At 39.6% G+C, this 14,578-nt stretch overlaps 1 protein-coding gene across 1 annotated transcript in view; it reads left to right on the top strand.

Moving 5' to 3' along the window:
* SMYD3 (SET and MYND domain containing 3) overlaps positions 1-14,578 on the top strand; it is a 446,381-nt gene that overhangs the window by 51,802 nt on the left and 380,001 nt on the right. Inside the window, exons 3-5 of the mRNA XM_060753934.2 lie at positions 1,720-1,827; positions 3,901-3,958; positions 13,515-13,651. Coding sequence (XP_060609917.2) covers positions 1,720-1,827; positions 3,901-3,958; positions 13,515-13,651 — 303 coding nt within the window. The remainder of the gene's footprint in view (positions 1-1,719; positions 1,828-3,900; positions 3,959-13,514; positions 13,652-14,578) is intronic.

Raw genomic sequence — 14,578 nt, forward strand, 5'->3', positions numbered from 1 at the left:
TTCAGGAGGTAGGTGCTGTTTGCTTTGCCTTTTGTGGCGAGGCACACACAACTGTGTACAATTGACCCCACCAGAATCCCATTGTTTCCCAGATCAAAACTTATTGCATAGTTTAGTGCAAGCATGCTGCTGCAACCCAGTACTATCCACTATCTGCCCAATTCCAATGGCTAAAAACCTTCCAGTTCCATAGAAAGTCAGGTGAGCAGGGTAGGTATAAAATAATATTGTAGTAAGGAGCTTCTTTGTAGAGACTCTGGCCCTTCTGTGGATTATCTCCTTTGATAATTTAGATTATATGGCAATGTAGAAGAGGCCTTTGTTAACCCAGTATGGCAGGATTGGCGAGGTTATTGCATGAGTTTTTAAAAGGCTAGTTATGAAAATGTGCTGAAAAATAAATCTATCCTGAATGGCCTCACCATTACCACACCATTGCCTCGAAACAACATGCCAACGAGAGCGACTGGTGTCACAAACCCCTCTTATAGTGCCGAGGCAACCGGGATGTCTGGAGGGGAGAGGCTGACTACCTACAAAAGATTACTACCACCACATCAGCTCTAGATTATTAAATATGGTTTTCTGTGGGCGAGCAGATGGTGACCACTGGATGGCATATGTTCTGTATCAGAAACTACAGCTGATGTGGTCTATCCAATGTAATTTTCTGAATCAGTACCCCAAATAACCAAACAGAATCTGAAGTTGATCAAAAAGTGATTTGTAACCCTTCTGATACTAATGTTGGAGAGTGGTCCCTGGTGAAGTGGTTCCTGGTCATAGTGGTCCCCGGTAAAAAAAAAAAAGTTGAAAAGTATAAATAATAGGAATAATGTGCATTTTACATCACTTGCTAACTCTTCAGGAGCTAGGTAACATGAAGAGTGGTTTTACACATACTTGGGTTTATAAATCTTGCAATTCTTTCTGAGAAGGATAAATCTGGCATTAGAAGTCTCCAATGTTGGGAAGCAATAGGTAGCACAGTGGGGGTAATTATATGAATTGTAGGGATTGTGTTTTGTAATGAAATGAATAGAAATGAAATAAAAATATTTTAAAAAGAAGGTTCCTATGTGATGTTCTGATTTTCTGTTTCCTAGTTGATTGAATACTTACTTCACTGGTTTACCAGCTTGCTACTAATGACTTTTCCGTTTGCTTCTGTATGAGTTTTACATACATGGAGCTTGGCTTTTTCATCTCAGTTGCCATCTTTCAAGTATATATAAATATTTGGTGATGCATTCAGTAGGGTAATTTTTTGTGAGATGGATTGAAACTGGAGAACACACACTACTACTCATATTACTCCCCTGTCCTCCTCCTGAATAGGGAATTTACTTTTATCTAATACTGAGAGGTTCAACTTCAATCAGTTCCAAGTCATCTTCCTAATCCTACAGTTTCTATAACAGGCAGACTTATTTAAATATGGAAGGCTTATGACTGGTAGAACACTTAATTAGTAAACACTTGTAATTAATAGATACTTTAAATAATGCAAAACTGAAAAAGCGTGCATGTCTTTCAACAGTGGTTTCTTGCCAAAGCCTTGTGTACCTGAATATTTTCAAAGGCTTACTTTAGACCTTTAGAGTCTTTAGCCTCCATGCAATCACTTTTCCCAGCACACTGAGGCCTTTGTAGTACTACTTAGTAATACAGAAAACGCATCTTAGAAACAAATCAATTTCTATTTTTCTTACCTTATAGAAAGAAGCCTGGCAGGACCATAAACGGGAGTGCAAATGTATTAAGAGTGTGGAGCCTAACTTTCCACCAGACTCAGTTCGGCTTGTTGGAAGGATCATTTTCAAATTAGTAAGTAAACCGTCTGTGTGTGAGTGCTAATTAGTAAAATACGTCCTAATTGTAAGTGGATTGACCCAACATCACAAATACTTCCAGCCATGCTTGTTCCTGGGAGAAGCAAGGAAAACTGGTATTCTTAGTTGAGAAAACAAAGTTGTTTGAACCTGCAATAACATGGCATTTTGAAGAATTCAAGGAGGGTGTGAATGGATTTCCCTTTGTCTTTGTCTCGTGTCCTGGATATTGAGAAGATGTTTGGAAGTCGTTCATTTGCTTCTCTATGGCTCCTTTCATTGAATTGTCGCTCTCTATGTTGGTTGCTCTTAATGTCAGCTGTGTAACATTAAAATTGGTGACTGGCTTTTTTCTGTCTGTTCCCTTATCTTCTCTCTCATTTCATTTTGGTCATTTCTTTTTAGATTGTTTACTGGGAGCAACAGCCTTGCATTTTATTAATGTGCAAACCACATTGAGAGCCATTTTTATTAAAGAGGAGAATTAAAACTACTTCAAATAGAGATAGATGGATTGATACATGGATGGACAGATAGATAACACGCTTGCAGTATCGATCACATTTTGCAAGAGGGAAAAGTGACTGCTTTCTCACTTAAACCAGTGTTTTAGGATGTAAACAGTTATCACAAACAAATATTTCCATTAGGCTATGATTCGCTTTTGTTTCATTATATATAGTTTGGAAGTATTTATTTATTTACTCTATTTGTATCCCGCTTTTCTCTACCTTGAAGGGGAGTCAAGGCAGCTTTACATTACATAAGTAATGCATTACAAGTGAGGACATTACTTATATGTTATATTTGCAAGGTAGCTGATTGTTGAGATTCCCCATGTAATAGCATCTTCTATGGGCAGATGGAAGAGAATCTTATTTGAGGGAATTCTTGACCATTTTTGTGTTGTTGGTTTTTTTTAAAGCAAAAAATGCATTAGAAAAAGTTACAAATATACACTGCAATAACCAATGAATTATTTTTGAAATAAAATGCTACAGGGTAAAAGGTAGTAAAGGTTTTCCCCTGACATGAACTCCAGTCGCGTCCGACTCTGGGGTGTGGTGCTCATCTCCATTTCTAAGCTGAAGAGTCGGCATTGTCCATAGACGCCTCCAAGGCCATGTGGCCGGCATGACTGCATGGAGCACCGTTACCTTCCTGCCGGAGCAGTACCTATTGATCTACTCATATTTGCATGTTTTCGAACTGCTAGGTTGGCAGAAGTTGGGGCTGACAGCGGAAGCTCATACTGCTCCCTGGATTCGAACATGCAACCTGTCAACAAGCTCAGCGCTTTAACCCACTGCGCCACCGGGGGCTCCTAAAATGCTACAAACTCAGATTAAATGCCTTCTAATTGTACTGCTGAAATCTGCTTTGGCATAATCTACTGAGATTCACCTATATATGCCGATATACAAACTACTGCTACAGTTATTCCAAATGCATTTAGTGCTTCAGTATGCATGCAGAAGTAAGCGTGCTTCCACACAGCTGAATAAAATTCCACATTTTCTGCTTTGAACTGAAATATATGGCAGCGTGGACTCAGATAACCCAAATCAAAGGAGATATTGTGGAATTTTCTGCCTTGATATTCTGGGTTATATGGCTGTGTGGAAGGGCCCATTGAATTTTTTTTTTAAAAACTAACTCATCAGTCATATATATCATGCGATTTAAGTATTCCATGTTAATATGTTTCCTAAGCATTACTTATTAAACATTACACATGCTGCCTAGTTAAACATTTAATTAAGTGGGCTAATTAAAAAAAACTTTTACAAACTATTTGGACTCTGTTTAATGCTTCATGGTATCAGTTTTCAAAACAAAATGTAAACATGAAAAGGGAGGAAATAAAATAAATGATCAATAGCTTGCTTTAATAGTGTTTCAAATGCTAATAATGTTTTTCATAACAGGGAAGTAAACAAGCATTTTATGCTGAGGGGTGTTATTTACTTTGATATGCAGGTGCATTGGGATTGTGGCAACTTTTAAAACAGCATTAATTATTAATCCCATCACATTTTCTTTCATTCATCTTTTGTGCTTTCAACAGTTAAGACAGTCAACATGCCCATCTGAGGAGCTCTACTCTTTTTCAGATCTTCAGTCAAGTAAGTGACTGTTAGCAGTGTTTTTGTCATTCTTTCCCTTGCTTTTGCTGTGTAGCATTCTGACGTAAAACTTCCCTTTGGAATTCAGCAGATTTGACTGCATAATACGTGCGGGAGAAAAAGTAGAACACACACAGGAACCATTCTGTATTTTCAAAGGCTTTTCTTTGATTTTGAGTTGATTTTATTTTTGATATTCTTCTTTTCTACTTTTGTGATGTTAACTGTATAGCTACCAATTGTTAACACAGTAGGCCATGGTATCTGCTGGGCTTTAGTTTCGGAACATCTGTGGATACCAAAATCTATAGATGACCAGAGCCCATCATATAGAAAACATTATCTCTTATGTAAAATGGCGAACAAATGCTAGAAAGAGCCTGTGGATCTGTGAAAAGGCAAAATACTACAATAGGGTATGCCTACATATCAGTGCAGTGCTAAATGTCTGATAAAATCATATACTGTTATAAAAACATATTCGGTTGAATTAAAAATTGAATGGATTTAGGTATGAATTTGTAATAAAAATAATTTATTTACATATTTAAGATTATTTCTATTGTTGCTCACCCTTTCTATTACAAAGTTGATAACAATGAAATACACCAAAGTCATAATGCAGTAATAAGATGAAGAAATAATGTCTAGAAGGGCTTCTTAAACTTTTTTCCATTCACGACCCCATTTCACCTAACCCTTATCTGTCTTGTGTGTAAGTACAATTTCTTTGAATTTGGCTTAACTGTGTAGAATCATGGTGCCAGTGTGTTCTTTTATGTGGCATTAGAATAAATGTTTTATATGTCTAGTATCTGTGAAATAAATACAGAAATTAGCACAGCCTAGAATGGCCACTTGCTCTAAAAGCAAGTGTTTCCTATTTTCTGCCAAATCCATCCATACACAAAGATATAGCGAAGGGGTCTGAATGTGCATTTAGTGTAACATGTGAAAATTGTGTACATAAGACTGTCCATAGCTATACTTTGATAGTGGTTTATCTTCCAGAGAATTGGATAAATTTAATTTCCTCGATGACAGAAAATTAAATCTCTTTGTTTTCTTGATTTCACTAAAGTTGTTAATTCCTTTGGCATCAGTATGAGAGGAGAGACTTAGCTTTTACTCATTTGCCATGAAAACCCTGTGTGGCATTTTCTTTTCAGAGGATAGCTACTTTTTCTATCTTGGCCAAATTCCAGTTCAGATATTTGTCCTCTGTTTTTGATGCTCTAACTTCTCCCTAAAAGTTTTGATTGGATTTCCTTATATTGTTTACATCTATCCTGAACTGAAATGTCCCAGACATGGTGCACTCTCAAACAGTTGCTGTTTTCCATCTCAGAGCTAGTTTTGTTTCAGTGTCATGTTATATTTGTACTGACTGGCCATTTTTAAACAAATTAGTGTAAAGTGTACTGTTCTTTTTAAAACTAAATACCTCTTCATAATGTTCTGCTCTCAAACTTTAAAAGCAAAAGATATTTCCAATATGTCAAGGAATTTTGCTCTAACAGCCGCTGTGACAATTTTAGTTTTTATGACTATCAATGATCTTATTCATGTATATCCTACTTTCTTTCAATAATAAGATTCAAGGCAGCTAAGAACAGCAACAACTGTGTTTCTCTCTTGATTGAGACCCAAAGTAGCTCACAGCCTTAAAGACTATTCAGTTTAAAATCTGCAAAATATCAATATTAGAATTAAACACTATTATTATTATTATTATTTACTTTCAGTTCTTGTGGGTTTTTTCGGGCTATATGGCCATGTTCTAGAGGCATTTCTCCTGACGTTTCGCTTGCATCTATGGCAAGCATCCTCAGAGGGTGAGGTCTGCTGGAGCTGGGAAAAAAAGGGGTTTATATATCTGTGGACTGACCAGGGTGAGACAAAAGGCTTTTGTAAGTTGGGCTAGGTGTGAATCTTTTCAACTGACCACCTTGATTAGCATACAATGGGCTGACTGTGCCTGGAGCAAACTCTTAATGAAAGGTGCTTAGATGTCCCTGCCTGTTTTTCTCTCTGCTGTTTTAATTTTAGAATTTTTTAATACTGGTAGCCAGATTTTGTTCATTTTCATGGTTTCTTCCTTTCTGTTGAAATTGTCCACATGTTTGTGGATTTCAATGGCTTCTCTGTGTAGTCTGACATGGTGGTTGTGAGAGTGGTCCAGCATTTTTGTGTTCTCAAATAAAATGCTGTGTCCAGGTTGGTTCATCAGGTGCTCTGCTATGGCTGATTTCTCTGGTTGGAGTAGTCTGCAGTGCCTTTCATGTTCCTGGATTCTTGTTTGGGCGCTGCGTTTGGTGGTCCCTATGTAGACTTGTCCACAGCTGCATGGTATACGGTAGACTCCTGCAGAGGTGAGAGGATCCCTCTTGTCCTTTGCTGAACGTAGCATTTGTTGGATTTTCTTGGTGGGTTTGTAGATTGTTTGTATGTTGTGTTTCCTCATCAGCTTTCCTATGCGATCAGTGGTTCCCTTGATGTATGGCAGGAACACTTTTCCTCTGGGTGGATCTTCATCTTTACTCTTGTGGCTTGTTCTTGGTCTTTCAGCTCTTCTGATGTCTGAGGTGGAATATCCATTGGCCTGTAGAGCCCAGTTGAGGTGGTTCAGTTCATCTTGGAGGAGGTGGGGTTCACAGATTCTTTTTGCACGGTCTGCCAAGGCTTTAATGGTGCTTCTTTTTTGACTTGGGTGATGGTTGGAGTTTTTATGTAGATATCTATCTGTGTGTGTGGGTTTTCTGTAAACGGTGTGACCCAATTGTTGATCTGGTTTACGGATGACTAGGACATCTAGAAAAGGCAATCTTCCTTCCTTTTCTTTTTCCATAGTGAACTGGATGTTAGGGTGGATGCTGTTAAGATGTTCCAGGAACCTGTTGAGTTCTTCTTCTCCATGGCTCCAAATGGTGAAAGTGTCATCCACATATCTGAACCATATAGTGGGCTTTTTGGTTGCTGTTTCAAGAGCTTGTTTTTCAAATTGTTCCATGTAGAAGTTAGCTATGACTGGGCTGAGAGGGCTCCCCATAGCTACTCCATCTTTCTGTTCGTAGAATTCATTGTCCCACTGAAAATAGCTGGTGGTGAGGCAATGGTGAAACAGCGCCGTGATGTCTTCTGGGAACCTCTGGTTGATGAGTGCCATGGTGTCTGCAACTGGGACCATGGTAAATAGAGACACCACATCGAAGCTGATCAGTATGTCATTTGTATTTAGCTTGAGATTGCTGATTTTTTCAATGAAGTGGGCTGAGTCCTTGATGTAGTGTGTTGTGAGCCCAATGTGGCTTTGTAACTGTGCAGCAAGAAATTTGGCTAAGTCATATGTGGGGGACCCAATGGCACTCACGATTGGTCTGAGTGGGGTGGAGTCCTTATGGATTTTGGGGAGTCCATAAAGCCTGGGTGGAAGGGCTTCCGATTTACATAGCTGCTGTCGTATGTCGAAGTTGACTGAGGAGTTTTTAATTAGAGTGTTGGTTTTTCTGGTTATTTTGGAAGTTGGGTCTTGCTTAAGTTTTCTGTATATAGTAGGGTCCAGGAGTTTTTTGATCTTCTCCTTGTATTGCTCTGTATGCATGATGACTGTGGCATTCCCCTTGTCTGCTGGCAGAATGAGGATATCAGGATCTGAATTTAGGTCTCTAATGGCTTCTCTTTCCTTCCTAGTAATGTTACTGGAGGGGAGTTTTGCCTTTTTCAGGATCCTTGCTGCTTCCGCTCGTACTTCTTCTGCTTCCTCCTCTGGGAGGCGGTAAATTGCTGATTCGACATTGGCAATGATGTTTTCTACTGGGATCCTTATAGTGCTGAGGCAACCGGGATGTCTGGAGGGGAGAGGCTGACTACCTACAAAAGATTACTACCACCACATCAGCTCTAGATTATTAAATATGGTTTTCTGTGGGCGAGCAGATGGTGACCACTGGATGGCATATGTTCTGTATCAGAAACTACAGCTGATGTGGTCTATCCAATGTAATTTTCTGAATCAGTACCCCAAATAACCAAACAGAATCTGAAGTTGATCAAAAAGTGATTTGTAACCCTTCTGATACTAATGTTGGAGAGTGGTCCCTGGTGAAGTGGTTCCTGGTCATAGTGGTCCCCGGTAAAAAAAAAAAGTTGAAAAGTATAAATAATAGGAATAATGTGCATTTTACATCACTTGCTAACTCTTCAGGAGCTAGGTAACATGAAGAGTGGTTTTACACATACTTGGGTTTATAAATCTTGCAATTCTTTCTGAGAAGGATAAATCTGGCATTAGAAGTCTCCAATGTTGGGAAGCAATAGGTAGCACAGTGGGGGTAATTATATGAATTGTAGGGATTGTGTTTTGTAATGAAATGAATAGAAATGAAATAAAAATATTTTAAAAAGAAGGTTCCTATGTGATGTTCTGATTTTCTGTTTCCTAGTTGATTGAATACTTACTTCACTGGTTTACCAGCTTGCTACTAATGACTTTTCCGTTTGCTTCTGTATGAGTTTTACATACATGGAGCTTGGCTTTTTCATCTCAGTTGCCATCTTTCAAGTATATATAAATATTTGGTGATGCATTCAGTAGGGTAATTTTTTGTGAGATGGATTGAAACTGGAGAACACACACTACTACTCATATTACTCCCCTGTCCTCCTCCTGAATAGGGAATTTACTTTTATCTAATACTGAGAGGTTCAACTTCAATCAGTTCCAAGTCATCTTCCTAATCCTACAGTTTCTATAACAGGCAGACTTATTTAAATATGGAAGGCTTATGACTGGTAGAACACTTAATTAGTAACTGTCTTGGAACAGTTTCTCCCCGTAGAGATGTTCAATGTATTGTCGAAGGCTTTCATGGCCGGAATCACTCAGTTCTTGTGGGTTTTTTCGGGCTATATGGCCATGTTCTAGAGGCATTTCTCCAACTTTGCTGTAACCGCCACCAGGATCCCAGTAGAAAACATCATTGCCAATGTCGAATCAGCAATTTACCGCCTCCCAGAGGAGGAAGCAGAAGAAGTACGAGCGGAAGCAGCAAGGATCCTGAAAAAGGCAAAACTCCCCTCCAGTAACATTACTAGGAAGGAAAGAGAAGCCATTAGAGACCTAAATTCAGATCCTGATATCCTCATTCTGCCAGCAGACAAGGGGAATGCCACAGTCATCATGCATACAGAGCAATACAAGGAGAAGATCAAAAAACTCCTGGACCCTACTATATACAGAAAACTTAAGCAAGACCCAACTTCCAAAATAACCAGAAAAACCAACACTCTAATTAAAAACTCCTCAGTCAACTTCGACATACGACAGCAGCTATGTAAATCGGAAGCCCTTCCACCCAGGCTTTATGGACTCCCCAAAATCCATAAGGACTCCACCCCACTCAGACCAATCGTGAGTGCCATTGGGTCCCCCACATATGACTTAGCCAAATTTCTTGCTGCACAGTTACAAAGCCACATTGGGCTCACAACACACTACATCAAGGACTCAGCCCACTTCATTGAAAAAATCAGCAATCTCAAGCTAAATACAAATGACATACTGATCAGCTTCGATGTGGTGTCTCTATTTACCATGGTCCCAGTTGCAGATACCATGGCACTCATCAACCAGAGGTTCCCAGAAGACATCACGGCGCTGTTTCACCATTGCCTCACCACCAGCTATTTTCAGTGGGACAATGAATTCTACGAACAGAAAGATGGAGTAGCTATGGGGAGCCCTCTCAGCCCAGTCATAGCTAACTTCTACATGGAACAATTTGAAAAACAAGCTCTTGAAACAGCAACCAAAAAGCCCACTATATGGTTCAGATATGTGGATGACACTTTCACCATTTGGAGCCATGGAGAAGAAGAACTCAACAGGTTCCTGGAACATCTTAACAGCATCCACCCTAACATCCAGTTCACTATGGAAAAAGAAAAGGAAGGAAGATTGCCTTTTCTAGATGTCCTAGTCATCCGTAAACCAGATCAACAATTGGGTCACACCGTTTACAGAAAACCCACACACACAGATAGATATCTACATAAAAACTCCAACCATCATCCAAGTCAAAAAAGAAGCACCATTAAAGCCTTGGCAGACCGTGCAAAAAGAATCTGTGAACCCCACCTCCTCCAAGATGAACTGAACCACCTCAACTGGGCTCTACAGGCCAATGGATATTCCACCTCAGACATCAGAAGAGCTGAAAGACCAAGAACAAGCCACAAGAGTAAAGATGAAGATCCACCCAGAGGAAAAGTGTTCCTGCCATACATCAAGGAAACCACTGATCGCATAGGAAAGCTGATGAGGAAACACAACATACAAACAATCTACAAACCCACCAAGAAAATCCAACAAATGCTACGTTCAGCAAAGGACAAGAGGGATCCTCTCACCTCTGCAGGAGTCTACCGTATACCATGCAGCTGTGGACAAGTCTACATAGGGACCACCAAACGCAGCGCCCAAACAAGAATCCAGGAACATGAAAGGCACTGCAGACTACTCCAACCAGAGAAATCAGCCATAGCAGAGCACCCGATGAACCAACCTGGACACAGCATTTTATTTGAGAACACAAAAATGCTGGACCACTCTCACAACCACCATGTCAGACTACACAGAGAAGCCATTGAAATCCACAAACATGTGGACAATTTCAACAGAAAGGAAGAAACCATGAAAATGAACAAAATCTGGCTACCAGTATTAAAAAATTCTAAAATTAAAACAGCAGAGAGAAAAACAGGCAGGGACATCTAAGCACCTTTCATTAAGAGTTTGCTCCAGGCACAGTCAGCCCATTGTATGCTAATCAAGGTGGTCAGTTGAAAAGATTCACACCTAGCCCAACTTACAAAAGCCTTTTGTCTCACCCTGGTCAGTCCACAGATATATAAACCCCTTTTTTTCCCAGCTCCAGCAGACCTCACCCTCTGAGGATGCTTGCCATAGATGCAGGCGAAACGTCAGGAGAAATGCCTCTAGAACATGGCCATATAGCCCGAAAAACCCCACAAGAACTGAGTGATTCCGGCCATGAAAGCCTTCGACAATACATTATTTACTTTATTTTTTATCCTACATTTCTCCCTATAGGGACTCAAGGCAGTGAGCCCAGGGGCTGCAACAGTACATATTAAAATATGTAAACATACAAAACTATAAATATAATAAATATAAAGATAAACATTTTAATTTGGACTGGAAACAGGCAAAAAATCTCTCTGATGGCCTATGATGGGGATATAAAAGCAGCAAAAAAAAAAAAAAAAGGATTTTATACCAATACTTTTGCTGCAGTACAAAACCGACCAGTAGAATCAATCTTGCTCAAAAAAGAATGTCACCCATGAATCAGCATGCTATAAAAAACTCGCCCACCACTTTGCAGATAAGATTGCTCAGGTTTGCTCTGACTTAGATGCCATAGTTGATAGCTTCAGTGGATGTAAGCTTTGCTCCTTCTTGTACAGTCTTGATTGATACTTTTCAATTTGTACAGCCTGAGGATGTGGACAGGATTCTTTGAGAAGTGAGAGCCATCACATGTGCTTTAGACATTAAACGAGCCAGAGGGAGACTGGTGGAGTAGGCCAGGGAAGTGATTGATGCCTCCTTGTATCAGGGCAGGGTCTCTGTGGGCCTCAAGGAGGCTCTAATAAGGCTTCTGCTAAAGAAATCTTCACTATTGTCCCTGACAACTACAGGCCAGTCTCCAATCTCCCATTTCTGGGCAAGGTACTGGAGTATGTGGTGGCTTCTTAACTCCAGAGGTCCCTTAATAAAGCAGGTTATCTAGATCCATACCAGTCTAGTTTCAGGCCTGGCAAGGGAACAGAGACAGCTTTAGTCACCTTGGTGATGACCTATGCAGAGAACTGGACAGAGTGAGTTTGTCCCTGTTGGTTCTCCTGGTCCTCTCAGCAGCTTTTGATACCATCAACCATCGTGTCTTTCTGAGTCGCTTTTCTGGGATGAGGCTTGTTCTTCAGTTGCTCCATTCGTTCCTGGAGGGAAAGTGGTGTTGACTCCTCCTCGACTCCTTGATCACTGGCCTGTGTAGTCCCTCAGGGTTCAGTTTGTTCCTCCATGCTGTTGAATATCTGTATGAAACCAAAGAGAGAGGTCATCCAGAGTTTTGGAGTGCTGTGCCATCTATATGCAGATGACACCCAACTCTATTACTCCTTCCCATGTAGTACCAAGGAAGCTGTTCCTGGGCTAAGCTGGTCTCTTTCAGCTGTAATGGACTGAATGAGGGCAAACAAATAATACAAGCAAGATAGAAGTGCTCTTGGTCTGTCAAAAGGCAGATCCGAGAAAGGGGATTCAGCCAATGTTACATGGGATAGCACAGGTTCACAGTTTGGGGTTACTCATGGACTCTGCTCAGTAGCAGCATTGACCAGGAGTGCTTTTGCACAGTTAAAGCTAGTGCGTCAATTGCCCCTGTTCCTGGCAGTACATTCTGTGATGGTACTTGTCTTGGTTCCATCCGAGTTGGACTACTGTAATGTGTTCTGCATGGGGTTGCCTTTGAGAAGTGCTCAGAAAGTCTCGTTGATCCTAAGAGCAGCAGCCAAGCTGCTAACTGGGCCTGGCTCCATGGAGCTACAACTCCTCTGTTGAAACAGTTCCACTGGCGCCCAACTCGTTTCCGAGCATAATTCAAAGTACTGGTTTTGATCTATAAAGACCAATACAGCTTGGGTCTGGGTTATCTGGGGGACTGTATCTCTCTCTACGAACTTGTTAGAAATCTACAATAATCTGGAGAGGGCCTTCTGTATGTCCCATTGCCCTCTCAATTGTGTTTGGTGGGAACAAGGAAGAGAGACTTTTTGGTTGCTGCTCCCAGACTTTGGAGCTCCCTCCCAAGAGAGTTGAGGATGGACCCAGCCCTGCTTGCCTTTCATAGGCAGGTTAAGACATTTCTGTGCCATCAGGCATTTGGGGTAGGATGGGGGCATGCTGCTGGGGGAGGGGGTTTGTGGATGAGAGCATGGCAGGATATTAGTTTTAAATGTAATTTTAGTTGTATGGATATTTTTCTTGTATTTTAAGTGATAGAAGTATTCGTTTTAATTTTTTAATTTTTGTATTTGCTACTTTAAAACATTTACTAGGTTGTGTTCTGTTATTGTAAACTACCTTGAGTCCCCATGGGGAGAAAGGCAGGGTAGAAAAACAAACAAACAAACAAACAAAACTACTGTGTTCCTTGAAAACTGAATGCAGATCTGACATTAAGAGAGATATTTTTGGATGATACAAAGATACTATTTTAACATTAGTCTATCCAACCAATCACTTGCGCTATTTTACATTTCCTTGCACATCTGTTTTGGTTCTTAGCTCTTGATCTTTCATTCACATCATGTTTGTACTATTTAGTAGTAAGAACCTGGTGGTGAAAGGTGGCTGTCAGAAATAAAGGAAAGCACTTTTGCCCTTCTCTCTCTTTAGAGTTGGAAATGTCTAGACTAAAAACATTGGCAGAAGGTCTTGCTGATGCCTTGAAATATATTGCTTCCTTTAAAGATGTTGAAAAGCTAAGTGAAGAAATGAAAGAAGGCCTTGGACATCTTGCAAAAACACTTCAACTGTATTTAAAGGTAGAAATCCAGGCTGTTTCTCAACTGCCACCTGCCTTGGACGTTGTTGAGACCTTCGCAAAAGTAAGTGTTAAACTAGACACCTGAAAACTCTATAAATTAACTCCTTAATTATCGTACTTTAGCATTCCGTGAGAGAGCCATGCAAAACATTAATGTATTGGGGGATGTCAACATGAACAGTAAATTTCATATGCTGCTTCACTAATTAAACAAATTTACTGCCAGGGACCAGTAAGCTTTTCTTTTCCATATAATAGGAACATAAAATAAATTGTTTAATTCAAACAACAGGGTTTGTTTTTCAAAATTAGATTTGTGACAGCACAAAATGCTGATATTGAGAAATGACTTGTGATGATGAAAGGAAAAAAAAACTATCTTACATGTTGTTTTCTAGTAAAATAGTCCTATGTTTTATGCATTGTCTTTCTTTTGAAACTTATATATTTATTGCAAGTATAATCTGATGGGAAATACATTTATATTCGGTGTTCTCTCATACTAATACATGATGATATGTTGTACAAGATATTGGTGCACCCCATAATATACCCTTTCTACCTATTTTCTTATTTCTTGATATGTCATTCAGTATTTAAATTTATTTACTTTAAATTTACCAGAGACTCCTAGATGTTGCTTTGCAAAGTTGAATATACAGCTTCGTGAAATAAGATTTCCTTTTATCATAATCATCCAGTGTTAAATGTGTCTTCTTTGAATGTATTTACCATTTGATGGAAATGCATTACCAATTTAGAACTGGTGTTTCCATCTAGTTTCTTCATGTCTAGGTAGAAGTGGCAGTATGATTTGAAGTGCTTGGTTGATCAATTCTTTAATGAATTTTAAAGTATGGCTTTTCTTTAGAATAGAATAAAACTACCATAGTTACCAACCTGTTAGAGTTTCTTCAGCTTTTTGAGCAAGTTGGAAAGTTCTCAGTGACTATTGCAGATTGATGGACTCTTGTTTTTTTAGCCTATG

This window comes from Anolis sagrei, chromosome 1 (genome assembly GCF_037176765.1).
Source record: "Anolis sagrei isolate rAnoSag1 chromosome 1, rAnoSag1.mat, whole genome shotgun sequence".
Lineage (NCBI taxonomy): Eukaryota > Metazoa > Chordata > Lepidosauria > Squamata > Dactyloidae > Anolis > Anolis sagrei.